At 46.6% G+C, this 17,540-nt stretch overlaps 1 protein-coding gene across 2 annotated transcripts in view; it reads right to left on the minus strand.

The window, feature by feature from the left end:
• stard13b (StAR related lipid transfer domain containing 13b) overlaps window positions 1–14,559 on the minus strand; it is a 34,072-nt gene extending 19,513 nt beyond the window's left edge. For both annotated transcript variants that reach the window (XM_084442562.1, XM_084442561.1), the window contains exon 1: window positions 14,210–14,559. In XM_084442562.1, coding sequence (XP_084298688.1) covers window positions 14,210–14,333 — 124 coding nt within the window. In that variant the 5' untranslated portion in view covers window positions 14,334–14,559. The remainder of the gene's footprint in view (window positions 1–14,209) is intronic.
• Between the last annotated feature and the right edge of the window lie 2,981 nt (window positions 14,560–17,540).

The raw sequence follows: 17,540 nt of genomic DNA on the forward strand, positions 1-17,540 counted from the left end.
TTAAGGGCTTTGCGTGTTCCACCACCTTCCAGTGTAAAGGGAACCGTGGATGGGGCTTGATGAAGCTGCCACAGGGACGACCCTGACCTCAGCTGCTCACCCCGCCTTTCCACCTCCCACCGACCCGCCACGCCCTTTCCACCCAGCTCATTATCTGTCACATTCACTTGGCTGGGGAAAAGGCTCTGCGAACCATACGGCAAAGCTTCCTCGCACAGCACACTGACTGAGGGGTGGAGAGACAGAGACCTGGCCCTCGTATGAGAGGGCAGGTGTGCTTCTGACACGCCACCGTCCAGACCACAGGACACACAGCAGATGACCTCCAGGGAGAGTGGGCGGTACTTGAGAGGGGCCTCAGACCCAGCCTCCGGGTACGAGAAAACATCGCTACCTTCTCCAGATCCCCGAGCACGTCTGTCCCCTCGCCAGCAACTCCTCACAGAACAGAAATCAATCAGCAAGATTTGCTGCCAAATACATGTAGTAGTCACTCCCAAGCCACGGCGCACAAAATAAACACTTACAGAAATTGGACTGCAGCCATTTTCCCACACATGCTAAAGTGTTTTGGCGGCCATCTTGGAGACCTTCATAAAGAATCTGTTTTTTGGGGGTGAAAAACATCAACTTGGGCTTTTGGATCAACTTGGGCTTTTGGAGATTTCCTCTCTCATTTCATCGGGGCATATCGCTGTAATATTATTAGTTCTGTGTGAACTCAAATACCACTACTATGCCAGATGAATGCTGTAGGTTGGACAACCACGTCATGCATTAAGAACCAGCACCCCATCGTTTGCTTTCTCAGAAGATCAAATAAAGCGGATTCTTTTTATCTTCTGTTATTCTTGGTCTTGGAGACAAAGGTGAGTTTTATTAAACAGAGCCTGAGAGTTATTTTCTATAGCAATAACAGAATTACAAACCCACAAAAGCAATCGTTGGAGCGCCTGTAGGTAGTGTGTTGTAAGAGATTAGGAGATAAATTGTACCAGTGGGCGTCCGTGCTGCCCTGGCTCCAGATGTAGGGCGCAAAAAGCAGGCTTCATTCAGGAGGGGAGAGGGTCCCTCAGCTCCAGCCTGGTCCAACAACACCCCCTGGACATGCTTTTTCTGCCTGCATATATCTCTCTCTATCTCTCTATCCCTCTCTCTCTCTCCATCTCTCTCTCTATATATCTCTATCTCTCTCTCCCTCTCTCTATCCCCCTCTCTCTCTCCATCTCTCTCTCTATATATCTCTATCCCTCTCTCTCTCTCTCCCTCTCTCTATCTATCTATCCCTCTCTCTCTCCATCTCTCTCTCTATATATCTCTATCCCTCTCTCTCCCTTTCTCCCTCGATCTCTCTCTCCCTCTCTCTCTCTCTATCTCTCTCCCTCTCTTTCTGTCTACCCCCCCTCTCCCACTCACCCTCTCTCCTTATATACCCCTCCCTCTCAGCAGGGCCTCACTCGGGGCTTTTTCAGTTGTCTCTCCAGCCCCTCCTCCTCCTCCTCCTCCTCCTCCTCCCCAGAGCAGTCAGTCTGCACCGCAGGGTTCCATGCAGTTACCGTGTCCCTTCTGGACACACACACGTGTTCTGCTTTTACAGTGGCGCTGGCTATCTGTCTCTCTGCCTTCCTCTCCTCCCCCCTCCTCCCTCTCTGTGAGCTGTGTGTGTGTGTGTGTGTGTGTTGTCCTGACTTTACTGGTCCTTTGACGTGCATGCATCCCCTGTACTGGGGCATGCCTTGCCGAGCTGTTTTCCCTGTCTTTCTGTAGGTGTGTGTGCTGTGACTCCTCTCTCTCTCTCTCTGATTGCATACACAAACACTGTCATTTGGTTTTTCATGAGGGATGTATAACACAACTGGGGTAGGATTTCATCACGTATTACCAATAAACACACTGCTAAAAACACACACCGACATGGACTAGATTATAAGATCAACACGTGGTCCCCAGGTCCCGGCTCACACACACAACCAGCCATGTTATTGGAGATGGGGTATTAATACATGTCAAAGCAGGGAAAGGCAACAACTCATCTCTCATTTGTGTCCAAAGGCATCAGCTCTGTTAAACATAAGCACGCCGAGGGAACGTTTCTGTTGTTGGATCCTACAGCTTCGTCTGTGTGAGGGTTCCACCTCTTTTTCATTTGGACACTGTCCCAGAGGGAACCGCATGGGGTTCCCTCCTTCTCTGAGAAGGGTCTCTAAAGAGTCAGAGGGTAGATGGGGGGCCAATGTCAGAGGGGGTGCAGAGCTAGGGCCCCTACCGTGAGAAAGCCCTCAGGACCAGAACAATAAGGGTATGGAATCTCAAATTCAAATCAAATTCAAATCATTGTACAGAGTATATGTTAAGCTTAATGTGTATCTTTGAGTTTGTATGATGAGTTTTTCTTTAATGTGAGTTCATGTGTTATCCCGCAGTCTGTCTTTTGGGAAAAAAAAGCTACAGGCTGGTAACACTGCTCACAACAGATCATTTTAGTGTGCACAAACACACACACGCGCGCACACACACACACACACACACACACACACACGTGTGCTGGGCTATTATTCATGAATGAGCGTCAGTCACAACCTGAGCTCAGACAGGTTGGTTCCTGTTTGAAAGGCTATCAAACTGAGCAGACAGCAGTTGAATGTCTGTGGTCCAGCTGAATGCACAATGCCTCTGTCTCTCTGTCACACTGTTTTTCCAACTTGTGGTATGCCATGGACATTTCTTCCAGAAGAGGGCAACCAAGAGCATAACGGAATACATGTGGAATAGTGCTGACAGTCTGTCTACTCAATAACATGGAGACACAACAAATAGCCTATCTCGTAAATTCAATTTCATTACAAGAGGTGTGAAATAATATCCTTTAGATTTGGCAGAAAGAAATTTGTTTCCTCTGAGAAAAAAAGCAACAACAAAAGACAAAAAGAACTTTCAGTGAAAGACTGATTTTCCTGCTCTACACTGCAATTCTAGGCAGCAAGCCAAGAGAGAGTGAGACTGACTTTGGAAAGTGAGATATTTCATGAAGGCATATTGTCGTGGGGAATGCAATTAATCTGTGAGTGAGTGGGGAAAAGCATGGTTCCAGCATGGTCTGGTTAATATTTGACTTTTCTGTTGCCGCTACGGTGGAACTGAGGAATTTAAGCCATGTTTCCCCTCTCTGTACCATCAATGATTAGCCGTGCACATGTGGCAGCTGTCAGCTACACAAGCTCTGGGAGCTGGAGGAGAGTACTGTCTGAGTGGCTGCTTTAGGGGGGAAGACTTGACCCATCCTGCCACCTTTAGGTAGAAAGAGGAATGTCTAGTAGGTCAGTACGCAGGGATTTTACCTCTTAACCACTGCTCTATAGACAGGACCCTTCTTCTACAGCACAAACAAGGATAATGAGCACCCAGGCAAGCACCGAAGCACCTGAAATGGTGATTAACTTCACGAGAGGTCCACACAAGAGGGAAACCATACAGATGGTGCCAGAACTGGGCTGAAGTTGCCCATCAATAATAACATTCTCAATTTCTTTTTTTTTGTTGCTTCATGTCATTATTATTCATGACTTTCTGGTGGTAACCGCATGATAAAACAGTAATCTATAGCCTATGCTGGCTTCATGTATACACAGACATTCTTGATACCCAAGTAGACAGTGTGCGGGCATACAATTATCATCTAACTTCCATTTGAATCGAGGGCCAGTTCGAATCATTTCACATGCAGATTAGTAGAAGCGCTGCAGGTTGCAATGGGCCATTGATGAATAATTTAATGCTTCGAGCTCAAATCTTGAGAGGTAGGCAGGGCATTGTCTGACTAGATCACACACCTTGGAGAGCTTTTCGACACTACAGCGTCTCAAAGGACCGAGCAACTCTCACTTAGAAAATACAAATCCCTTTTAGGAGCCCGTTTGTGAGAATGAGCCAGAGTGGAGGAGAAGGGTAGAGCTTGTTCTTTTTAAAAGCTCAAGAGCTCCTGTCCGCCCACTACAGTCCTGGTTGGGACCTAATCCTACCCTGGAACTGTTAAGAGGGTTTTCCTTCAAGGACTCTCTTTACTTGTGCCTATGAAACATGATGTAATGTGACCAGGCCTCTATGTCAATGAAGAACATATCAGCAGTTTAAGTGAGGGAAATTCAGCAACATTAGTGAGGAAAAATAAACCCCCAGGCAAAAATATAATTCCCATTACTACATCGTGTAAATATGGATAACTTGCATCCAGTTTAAAACTCTGGTACTAGCCTACAGGGCAATGAAAAGAAGAGCTTGCTCCTACCTCCAGTCCAGGCCATGGTCAAGCCCCTCCGGTCCAGGCCATGGTCAAGCTCTACACCCCGTTCCAACCACCGCGCTCTGCTTCTACAGGTTGCCCCGTCACTCTGATCCCCACGGTGTCCTGTCCCCACAGTGGTGGAATGAGCTGCTCACTGATGTCAGGACAGCAGAGTCGCTGCCCATCTTTCACCGCACGCTCTAAAACGCACCTCTTCAAGAAGTGCTACAGCACCCATTGTATCTATATTTTGCTATTCTTGCATTTTGGCTTAAGCACTAGATCATGCTCTTAAGTCACTTGTAGTAGTACACTGACTACGTACGTTAAATGCTGTATGTAACTTTGGATAAAAGTGTCTGCTAAATGATTGTAATGTAACGTGATAGCTGCTTGTTGAAGCATGTACTATATAAACAAAAGCCTGATTAACATTAAGCAGGCATGTGATACGCGAGATAAAAGTCCACTGGCTACACCAAGGTCAAATGAAGTAGGGTCCGTGAGCCGTTGGGCCGGACACTGCCGTTTGTCCATGACGCAAGCCTCTTTCAGTTAAGACGTCTGCCAAACAGCCAGCCAGTAGCCATAGCCCATAGAAACCGGACGACATCGGGCTGGAAAAAACAGCTTAGCCTGAAATACTCAAGAGTATAGCTAGTCAAGCTGTAGGAAATGTCCTTTCCATGACGGCATGAATAGCTTATTGACTCCACACAGGGGGATATTGTGTACAAGCATGTGTGTACAAGCGCATGTGCCAGAGTTTGAATGTAAGTTAGTGTGTGAGTAGGGGTGGATTGGACACAGGGACTATATAGTACAATTTGGGTGTGAAACGTTCATTTTTTTGTTGCATGAGTAGCAGCAGCAGATGCTGTTCCCCAGATGGGTCCAGTCTCAACGCTGAGGAACAGGCACTGACTGACCTTAAAGGACAGGTTCGGAATTTAGCATTATAAGCCATGTTATAAGGTTTTTCACGATCATATACAACGGCCGACATCAAAGTTTCGTCAAACGGTGCACTCTTGAGATATAGCCCGTCGCCGCTAACACACTCAATGGATCCATAGGTGCATAGACAAAATCCCTCAAAAACACCATAAACTCTCGTTTTCAAAGACAGGAAACTCACCAAGCGGTCACTGGCGTTGATGTTCTGACAAAAAAAAAATGCCACAAAGTATGTTTCCGATCGGGTTTTAATTATCATTTAGCATAAAACTATTTTCACTCGCAGTACATAGGTTTGCAAAGTTCCGCTTGAACTTTGGGAGGTCTTGACTGAGATTGGAGGCTACTGTAGAAGAAGAAGATCCGCTTCCAGGGCACAGGTCTACACAACAACAGCAGCAACAACAAGTTGAGAAGCCTAGGATTGCTTTGCAGCTGGTATTTCATTGATAGTGTTAGGTAGAAGTGTTTGTTCATCAAAACAAATATGGGACGCAGATTCATCTAAACATCTCTGGCTTTGTTGTCAATACAAATCAATGGATATAATATGATCAATAAAACCTGATCGGAAGCATATTTTGTGGCAATGTTTTTGTCAGAACATCAACGGACACCAGTGACCACTCTGTGAGTTTCCTGTCTTTGAAAACGAGTTTATGGTGTTTTTGAGGGATTTTTTTTCTATATACCTATGGATCCATTGAGTGTGTTAGCAGCGACGGGCTATATCTCAAGAGTGCACCGTTTGACAAAACTTTGATATCGGCCGTTGTATATGATCGTAAATAACCTTATAACATGGCTTATAAATAACCTTATAACATGGCTTATAATAACCTTATAACATGGCTTATACTTATAACATGGCTTACAATGCTGAATTCCGAACCTGTCCTTTAACAATGCAGCAACCAAGCAGCAGCCCAGCCCCTACGGACAGGAAGAGCTCTGAAGCAGAGAAGGCGCAACTCATCCTGGGGGAATCCAGCCAAGGAGCCTCAGTCCCAGCTGACGAGCCTCACTCTGCATTCAACAGGATAAACGGCAACATGTCCCTCAATGGAAAAACTGACCGTAATGTACAGAGAATGTCTCCGGGAGCCAAAAGCCAAAAGGCTAATAAACATGAATGTAGGCAGCCATTCTGCACAGACCACCCCCCCCCCCCCGTCAGCACAGTCACATGCCCCCCCCGCCCCCTAATCCTGACTGAAAACACCCTTCAAATTCAAAATGTCAAAACTTGTGAGGATTTAATGGTTTCGGCAGTCATTGGAGTGTTTGGTGGGCGTTCCACAATCGCTCCCTTCATATTCCAATACCCCCATTAAAGCAGCCCACTTCAGAGCGATGAGACAGTGATGGAGGAACCAGAACATTTACAGGAAAGTGACACATTCCTCCACCATATCACACAGACTCTTCCCCTGGTACAAACATGCCGCTCCAAGATAGAGAGATGCTCATTCTATTACTATTGTGAGCAGAAAAAAAAGACTACAGATATTTGACCAAAGTAACCTCACTACATTTTGACCATTATTCAATTGAAACTATATTGTTTCTTTTATTCTATGACAATGCCAAACACTAGCCACCCACCCCTATAATCAGTGGACTGAATGGGGACCCACACACATAGCTTTGGTGTCACTGAAATGCCAGCAAATCGGAAACAGACTAAAAGACCCCACAAGAGTGCCTGGAATTTAGGCTGAAACAATACGAGTGTAACTCTCCCGGCACTACGGCCCCCTCACTTTCAGCCTGCTATGTCAATAGAGCTGACCAGCTGGAATGCCGGATCCTCTGCAGAGCACGGAGGAGGTCAGTCCGCCGGTTATCCTCGCTCGGTATTTACAGCCCGGCCCGGTTTACGGTTCAGCCTGAGTAGAATCGGCACGCCGTCTCAAATCACAACCCTGAGGAGCACCTTAGGCCTTCCCTTTCTCACTGGAATAGTGAGATAACACAATCCTTCTACATGATCAAGACACATCCAAGGAGAGGGGCATTCAAAAACTGCTGATTAATCATTCAAGATAATAGGTCTAAGTTCAACCAATTGACCAGATCTTTCAAACTGACCCGGCCCCAGTCTCAAACATCAGTGATCAGCTCTCGCTTCGTACTAAGACTGTTTACACAAGCCGTCAATCCCCTCTGTAGGGAAATCTTGAGAAGATTTGTTATCTCAGACGTTTTGTTTTGTAGGTGCTTGCCTCCTTATTCTAGTTAGGTGTTTTTCTTTTTAAAGGTGTTTGCCTTTCTCTGCACTGATACTGGATGAAAAATGTGATCTTAAGAGAATCTAGATCACAAAGAGGCTGACAACACCTGCCACACGTTTCAGTAACACTGTACATATCTTTTCTTTCATCATCACAGCTGACCTAAATTGTTGTTTTTTGTTGACACGCCAGGCAGACATCTTTGATCTGAAAACCGCCACAGACACATGACTCCACACGCCTCCTCTCCCCAGCTGGTCATCACAACCTCTGCATTAAAACAGGCATACTGTACCTACACGGAGCTCCAGGAAGTATCAACACATCAGTCAAACAATAGCTTCTGTGTCCTTCATCTCTGGAGACTCTCAACACCGACGGAACACGTCGACTCCATCCCCCTGTGACGCTAGAGGCCGTCTCACACTGATAATATGCTCATATCCTGACCTCTGTGAAGCTAGAGGCCGTCTCTCGCTGATATGATGCTCATATCCTGACTCCTGCCAGGCAGAGAATGACTGAGGACACAACTATGCTGTGATTTGTCCGGGCGACAGCTGAAGGTTCTGCTGATGGGAAGCTTGGCTGTGTAACGTGGCCACTCTTTGATCCGGTTCCAAGGCAGCCACACCTGCAGGAGTGAGGGGCGTGGCAGGAGGGCCATTATCTCCTCTGCTATGCGGCACACTAGACCCCCAGACCCCCGGCCCTATAGAAACTCCAGCCTCAACCCCCAGGTATGGGACAGACGGCGCCTGGGCAGAGCTGAAGAGCGGGGCTAGTCGGTAGAGGTCAAACCACAGAGGTATTAGCAGCGGGGGGGAGTGAATAAGTCACACCCACCATTCGCTCCATTCTCAAATGGATGCCGAAGCCCAAAAATCACAGTGCGGTTACTGACTTCTTAAATTTGAAGCCGGAATTCAGGGTGGGGGCTGATGGGTGCCTACATGGTGCAGAGTGTTGCTAGATTGTTTCTTAGCTAAGAATCACTGTGTAAGAAGTCGCAGTTTATCCAATTTCATACGGCTGTTCATCATTCACTGTGAATGGGGAGTCTGGCTCAACAGCCGGGGGAGAAACTCCTGGTCTGGAGGCGCCCCAGAATTCATTGTGCCTATTTGGCCTAAAACAACTTTCGCGTCTGTAGGGGCTTGGGTCAAATGTTAATATTCTGGAGTCCTACTGCCCTTAACAGCACCCTGGAGGTTGGGCCAGGGAAATGTTCGACATTCTGAGATATCTTTGTTTACATATCAGGAGTTTCTCACTATTTCACTATATTACCGTGTAAATAATCACTTGACTAATCATGAACGATTGGTGTACATTGTAGCTAGGTTGGAATTGAGCAACAAAGGGGCAAGTCTGAATATTTATGGTTCAAAGGTAAAGTTTGTCATTGTTCAACATCGTAATTCAGAAACCTTAAAGACCTGCTGATTCCACTCCCTCTTATGCTCCCTATGTTCCTTGTTTTCCTTCTACAGTATGACTGGCACATTGATTATCTCAACGTAAATCAGCTAATAAAGTTTGAATGTTTTGAATTATGACTAATGAGTTGGTTTGAGATCTCTCTCAGAGTTCTGTCCTGACTCGTAACATCTAATACTAATCGTTTTATAATAGTTTTGTTCAAAACAACCATTTCAGCTGCCCCACCAAACCACACTGCAGGAGATACTGTACTCAGGTCTGCACTAATCACCTGACTAGTTCAGAGCTACACTGTTTAGCAAAGGCTAGTCTTATACTGTACATATATCATATCTGTCACACCTTGATACTCACAGATACAAGGTAAACATGCCATAAATCAACACACAGGGCTTGCCATTTGGAGAGACGAAATAGTCGGTAACAGATTATATAACTATTATTCTGTCTCTGAAATGACCTGTCGTTATCCAGCCCCTCCACCGCTCTCCTACCTCCAGCTATCCTCCTCAGCAGCTGCTGCCGGGCGATGATCCTGCCCAGTCTGTAGCTGGAGCGTCTCCTGCGGTGGTCCATCCTCAGGTAGATGTCCTGGGTCTCCGGGGTCATACTACCCAGACACTCGCTCCCCGAGGCCTCCGGCAGCTCTCTGTACATGGCTTCTCCACCGGCCTCCCTCCGCACAGAGCCCTGTCCGCTGGCTGGCTGGCTGGCTGACTGACTGGTACACACACTCTCTCGCACGGACACACCGAAGCCAGGACTGAAAGAAGCCTTCACATCCAGGCGCAACAAGCCGCAGAGTGAGCCGTGAAAGAGAGGCTAAGCTTAGGGGGGAGGAGTGCCAACACTTCACTCCACAGTACCTCTCCGGGGCACATGACCACGGAGGAGCCAGTAGCGGCGCAGCACTGGGAGCACTGCCCACCTTGTTGAGCTGAATCCAGAGTCTGTGAGAGCGCCTGGCGACTTCCCCCCTGGTACGGAGGGAAATATAAACACCAGAGGAATGCCTGTGAACTGAGTAAGCAGAGAGGGAAGGCAGGGGTGGCAGCAGAGGGAAGGGCTTAGAAAAATAAAACCGTTGAGGACCCACCCGGCCCAAAAACAGAACAGCCCCTCTGCTGTGGTCCTCAGCACAGGTGCTGAATTTACCGAGGAGGAGTGCTAATGAGTCTACCACGCAGGAGACTGTACTGGGGTGTGTGTGAGTGTGTTGGGGGGGCTACATGCTTATCTCAGCTTCCCAACCCACCATTCTTCTACTGTACAACTCCCTGCCTAGCCCCGCCCCTAGCCCTTAGCTCCGCCCATCCACTCCTACTGTAACACCTCCTTGATTCACTTCCAGCAGGGCTTCACACAGAGTCAGGCACCTTGGGTGTACACCTAGTTAGCCTCAACACCTACACAATGACACTTAACACCACAGAACAGGTAAACAGACACCTGCGGAGCAACCACTGAACATTCTCTTAGGCGGTTCGACCGGAACCTCTTTGGTTTGAGAACACTCTGGTTTGAGATGATATACGGTAACTTAAAGCGATATAGGGGGGTTTATGGGGATACAAGCTCAACCTGAGTCCTTCATATTCAAGAGCTGGGTAGAGTTTGCAATATGGAACAACCCATTGGGTCTACAGACTGAAAATAGAGTCCATATCCTCAGGCAACATGTAGACCCTCCCACTGCCAATCAGAGCTAGCCGCTCAAGTGTCAAGCCTGGTCTGAGCACACAGGCAGCCTGTGTAGAGCAAGCACACCACCACACATGTGAATAGGGTACAAGTAGGCCAGCAACCAAGTTAAACACAGCCTCTGTCTCTCTCCCTGGCTGCTAAACGTACCCTGGCTTCCACACACAAAGACCACAATTCAACAGCACACTCTTGAGCCCCCTGCAATTTTGTATAAACTCCTCCTGGTTTTAACAGCCTCAGTCCACACCCTGACCGGGACCAGGAGCTATTTTAATGCGGCTACGCTGTTTGTTCAGGTAATGGGTGGTGGTGTGAAATTGTGCAAATTATTTCATATGTTGACTCTACTGTTAAGTCTCTCTCTCTCTCTCTCTTACACACACACGCATTCACATCTCTCTCTCTCACTCACACACACACACACACACACACACACACACACACACACACACACGCATTCACATCTCTCTCTCTCTCTCTCTCTCTCGCTCACACGCACAAACACACACACACATTTTGAGTTCTTTACTTACAGTAGGTCGCATTTAAAAAAAAATCTTTGCAGGGGCCCAAATACAGTTCCACACACACACCCACACACAGCAAACTGTCCCTGGGGTAAAATATGTAGCAGTGCGGGAGTGAAGTAATTACCCCAGGTGTCAGATCCTGGATGGGAGCACAGTGGAGTTTGAGTGACAGGGTGCTCACAGTGGCGTGATCTCTCAGAGCCTCGCACTCTCATTTCCTCCTTGTCTAGACCCCTCGTGAGGAACCAGCGAGAACATTATCCATTCAACCCAACACGCATGGCTGAGCTTACTGCAACTTCATTATCAACGTTCGAATCACACACACGCACGCGCACGCGCACATGCACGCACACGCACACACACACACACACACACACACACACACACACACACACACACACACACACCTCCCAGGAGCAGGGCTGTGAAAGGGCCCGAGGTCTTCCAGTAACAGTGAGCTGCATGGCGTGTGGAGAAATGGCAGTGTGGCAGAGTTTCCTTGAAGTGTGTGTTTTGTGTCGGGTCTGGATCAAACCTGTCCCAGCATGCCCTGTCTGGGCTCCAGAGCCAGATACCAAACACCCTTGGCAGAGGGATCAGCTCCTATCTCTCTCACACGGCGGCTTAGAATGGCTGGGATACAAGCTGGAGGACACATACAATGAGTACCATGCGGTCCTGATGACAGTTCTGTTGAGGCCATTGACCGACAACACAAATACGATGGGAGGAGTTCCCTCATTGACTGAACGCATCACTGGTGGACATGGCTTCCCAGGTGTAATGGAACGCATATATAGCAGCACTGATCGCAGATGAGAGGCAGCTAAGTCAATGTTTAGACACTGGTTCGATGTGGTGTGTGATTCAGAGGCCGACGCGTGTAATCTGCCCCCGGGAAGCCAGGCTGTGGCGTGGCTGGTTTTCCTGTGACTGGTCTACCAAGGCTTAAGAATAGCCCTGAAATGACTGATGGATTCCAACCCCACGATCCATGTAGGATGGCTGGCTCTGGCCGAGGCTCGGCTACGGTAACTCACACATTAACACCGCTGGTCTGATGCTGATAGAACAGTATTTATAAGGTACTAATGACAGTGAAAAAAAAAACTCCTTTTATTCCTATTCAATTATAATACTCCTCCCTCGTAGAAGGAGCTTTTAAAGACTGCCGTGGGTTAGACTCCTTTTTTTGTGCATTGTGTCTCACTACACACGACTAACACTTATTGCATCTCTCAATTTTAAAATATGAAATATACAAGCAGTATCATTTATAGAATAATAGAGAAAAAAACCCAAGCAAACATTACTCTGTGACCATTATTCTCACAGCTTCCATTCATCTATAACAAGAAATCAAGCTGTTTTGAGGTCGCGAGCTTCACACACCCCATTACAGACTCTCCTAACACTGTCCTGGGCATTGAAAAATCAGCTGACATTCGGGGTCTTCAAAATGCGACCTACTTTCACACTGGCTTTGAGCAACTCCTTCTGCTCTTCCTTTAATCTAGTTAATAGAGCAACTCCGCTGGGCGCCACGGGTTAAACATTCCTCTGCGCTGGTAGTTAGACAGCCGCCAAGGGCAGCTCCCAACCTACCAACCTGGACAGCAGGCTTCAAGTAATCCGGATGCATTCATAGAATCTGCAGGTTTTAGTTGAGCCCTCTGGATAGGTTGGTGGACGCCTCTCTTGAGAAGCAGACTCGGTGAGCTGCGTTTGCCACGGCCACATATGAGCCCTCGTTTGTTAAACATGTAGAGCACAATACATGTATAGCTATATATATATATAAGCACCGCTGAGATGTGTGTTTTAATGTAATGCACTGAATAAATGGCAACTGGAAACTCACGAGGCATGCCGCTAAAATGTCAAGAGAGCTGCAGCTGAAACATGGAGCAAAGATGCTGTGTAGCCAGTGGTGGAAATGGCCAGGTTTTACTGGGGGAGCCATACTTGGGTGGTGTAGGTGGGCCCCTGATGGTGGATGCAGACCCCACCTGCATCCCCATGAATCCACAGGGAGGCTGATTTCCCCGGAAGAAAAAAGCACTTAAATGCTCATTTCTGGTGACTTTTGAGAACAAACAGCACTAGAGAGAGATTAGAAAAAGTGGACAAAACCTAGATTTTGAAATGTGAGGGGGAGATTTGTTGACTAGATTTTCTTAATCTGAGAGGGAAACCAGTTCCCTCCTGACTTTTACTCCTGGAACTGCCCCCCACCACCACCACTTCCATCACAGTAATTTGCCAATTAGAGAATGCATGCTACTTCTTTACTTGGCTGTTGTAGGCTGCTGAATGTAGCCAAGCACTATGATTTGACTGACCCCTAGTGGTGTGCTTCCAGCAGTCACTCACATCTTCCATTGTGAGATCCTTTCAAAAATAGAAACCAAAGATCTTAAAGGGTATTACTGGAATAGAAGAGAGAAAAGATAGATTATGGAAATGAAAGCAACAAACTACAACCAGAAACACTCCTCACAAAATCCAGAAACAGAGGAGGTCTTACTCTGAAAGGGTAAAAGTAAAAAGCTTTCCAAAACAGCAATGGCAACTACTGCCATGGCTGTAGGCTGCACATCATTGATCATAGGGGGCTTTAATCAGTGACTTAATAGCTTTAATTAAATTAGAATGTCCTTAAACAAATACTAGGATTTAAATCATGACACATTTAAGTTATGTGTAACTAAGCTATACAAATGAAAGCCCACCAGTAAAAAGGATGGTGAGACGGACTCACCAGGCTTCTGAGGTTTCAGGGGGACACAATGAGCGGACACCCCCAGTCACCCAAATATTCAGCTGCTGTCGCCTGATTGTTTTGTTTGTTTGTTTGTTTTTATTAGGCTATTTGTAGGTTGATGAACTCCCCACATACCTCCTATTTGGACTATAAACGCATTATTTAATGATACATTTTCGTCCGTGAACGCTAAAAATAAACATTTATCAAATTATTCAGATTATGCTCCTGAAAGCAACATTTTAACATAACAATTGCAATGTAGGTGCGTTCCGCTTTGAATTAAACTGACCTGCAAGTCGTCGTTCCCTGACATTTTTCCAAAGTAAATCCCAAGCTTTCGACGTGGAATCCCGCAACTGCTCGCTGAAAGATCGCCTGAGCTTGAGTCTCATAGACTTTCGTTTACTTGTCATTGTAAATCCTTGATTTGAGCATAATAAAATAAAGTAAATCCCCCAAACCACCAAAATCCGTTACTTTCCGAATGCAGCACTCCCGGTATCACAGTGAACGACTTCACCTGGTCTACGGGCTAAGGTACCTTGAAGTCAAAAGTTACACATTGTGCCGAATATCAAGTCCCGTTATTAATAGCTTACTCCTTGCCAACCGATTTCTGGAAAGGAAAAAAATATTTCACCACACCGTAGAAAAGACAATCGACAAATCGAGACTGAAGCACTTACTGTGTCCGTCACAGTTCTGACCAGATGTGGTGTTGTTTGAAGTTACCACCACAGTCCAGGCATATGGAGAGCGCAAGTTCCTTCCTCTCGCCTGTCCCCCGCCCCCCCTCCTCACTCACGCGCCGCTCACTCCTGTAGGCTTCGATGAAGCGGATTGAACCATCACCCAAATCGTCTTATAAATGTTACAATATGGGTACGTTTACAATTCACATAAACTGTTCTGATCTGAAACTGTCTTCTTTTTCCGAATCAAAATCCACAAGAATAGATGAAAAGGTCAAACCCTCCCTAATCTTTACAATTCTAAGCCTCGTTTAGTTTTGCTGTGTCAATATCTTAAAGGTCAATATTCAAGCCGCAAACGAGGGGGGAAAGGACTATTATGATTATGTATTCTCGCATTCTGAATGGTAGGCAGATTTTCAATTGGAGAGGTAGAGAGGTAGTGCAGTATCTCAACTGTACAATTGAGCTTGTTATTACAATTAGCCTTGCATGCACACAGTACAATAAGTATCAAAATACACTACTAGAGTAGGCTACAATCCAGAATTGCAGACCTCCAGCCAGTCATATTAATTCCTAGTGTCCCCAGCAAAGATTAAAGTAATAATAAGCATAATTCTCTCTAAAGTCTTAACACAGAATGACTAGCTGAAGATTGACAGCTTCCTTAATGACTGAACCAGTGCTGTCCTCAATTTATGCCTGAGCTAACATGACTTAATTTCAACGTAGAGATCACCTTCTTTGTGGTAGACATTAGGTTGGCCATTTAGTGAGATATCAGCGTAGCAAAGGCCACACCTTCAGTGTGGAGACAATCTGATAGGATGGGGGTGAGGGGGGGGGGGGGGGGGCAGCTCAAGATAAATTATGGCTGAGTCATGAGTGAACCTGAAACCTGCCTAGGAATGACCCTGAACAACCCTCGCCTGGGCTGGGCATATCTTAATTTAGAATAAAAACACTGACATCACAGAGAACTCTATTAGGCTACCTCTCGCCATTGGGAGAACGACTCAAGCAACTTTCAGACCTCATCTTAATCGCAAATGGGCGCTGGTCTACAGTGTCCACACCCTGCACTCTACGTTCTGCTCACTGGCTTCGGACGTTGCAGAGGAAGAGAAAACATATGTCTTACGTTATTGACAGCCTGTAATGTCTGTGGCTTTGGTGGCTATAGTTTGACTCACAGAATGGAACCCCTCACCACAGACCATGTTGCTATTTTCAGCTACATTTGTCCAGAGGCCCCGCCAGACAGGCCTGCCGGACTCAAACTGCACACACGTCTGGTACGGACAACCTGTCTCACTGGATCATACGACTCCCAGAGTGAGGAGAATCAGACATTCTTTAACTAACTCTGTCACGTACAGGGCATGTGAGTCAGCACGGACAAAGGAAATGCCCTACCATCAACGTGATTTGATAGACAGCTGGCAGCACTGTTGAGACAAGGAGCAGCCAGACAAAGGAGCTACTAGTTTGTCTGCTTAGATAACAAGTTTAAGTTCATTAAACAGGTTTAGTTACTACAATACCCCGAGAAGACTAGTAGGGTTGAACTACTTAGAGGTAGACTTAATTCCATTTACCAGAGGGTAGGGATGAGCCCTTTTTTACCATTCCTCTTCTCTGTACCGAAGACAGGGTAAGGAAAGAGTTAAATGAGTGTAGTTGTCTTGGGTGTTGGTAACCAGGGTGCATTCATCTTCTGTCTCAGTGATGGACAGGGAGTGAAGCCCAGGGTGACACCTGGCAAACAGCCCTATCTCCTTTAACCTGCGGGAGAGAAAGTGATGGGGCTAGGACTGACTGGTTCTAGTCTCTTTTCAACATGTATTACTTCAGCAAACAGTCCACTGTTGTCCCTCCTTGTCACTTTTTTCAACCACTCAACCTAAAAATATGTTGGTCTTTGTGAAGACCATTACGGTTTGACTAAGACTCAGACTCTGACCAAGGAGGAAGTAATAGTTGATGCAGGAGAGGAAATATCAATCAGCAGGAGAGCAAATCTCTTCTTCCCTGACTTCCTGACTTGTTTGTTTGGACCGGCAAGCTTCTTTTTTTTTGGTTTCCCTGAAAATGTGAAAACTTTTCAGGGAGAAGAGAGCTGGTTTAGCTTAGCCTCTGAAAACTTTTCAGGGAGAAGAGAGCTGGTTTAGCTTAGCCTCTGCTTTACTGGTCGCATGCTCAGTAAGAATTCCTGTGTTACATGATGGGTGAGTTACATGATGAATGAGTTGAGTGAGTGCGCGTGTGTGTGTGTGTGCGTGTGTGTGTTGCCTATGTGGGGTGACTGATGTGGAATGTTGCCCTGATCACTGTGGTGGGAAAATCCCATATGTGGGGAACTCATTTCTCCTTTCTGATTGGGTGATGGTCTTGGCGAGGAGGTCCCACACCAGGCCCCCTGAATGGTCTGGTGGATTACACTCAATGGAAACAGGGCGTGGGGGGGGACTCTCCCCCTCACTCCCTCCCCACGACAGGCCCAGCGTCTCAGGCATGCACTATACATTTCCTGGCCATATATTTCCCAGCTGAGTCTCCATTTTCCAGAGGAGCTCCACATGTGGCGTATATCTGGGTTTGGATTAGGGGGTTGGGGAGGGAGGAAATGTCACCCTGAGCCCAGTTTTTCAGAGAGGGCCCAGTTAAATCAGTCACTCATTCTGTTTGCTTAGAGGACAGTGCTCACGTCATGTTTTTATTCTTAATGGTGGTTCCCTTTGGGATGCTAATCTTTCACTGACAACCTGTTCTTTGACTGTAGTATTTTACCACAAATAGTTGATGACGATTATAGCGGTTGTTAAATCTGTTGTGGACAAATGCTCACCTACCATCAAATGGTCATGTTGTTGACCATTCAAACCCCGGAATATAACATGGCTGCTGGTTTAATGCCCCCTCAGT

Source organism: Borostomias antarcticus, assembly GCF_949987555.1.
Source record: "Borostomias antarcticus genome assembly, chromosome: 1".
In the NCBI taxonomy this organism is placed as follows: domain Eukaryota; kingdom Metazoa; phylum Chordata; class Actinopteri; order Stomiiformes; family Stomiidae; genus Borostomias; species Borostomias antarcticus.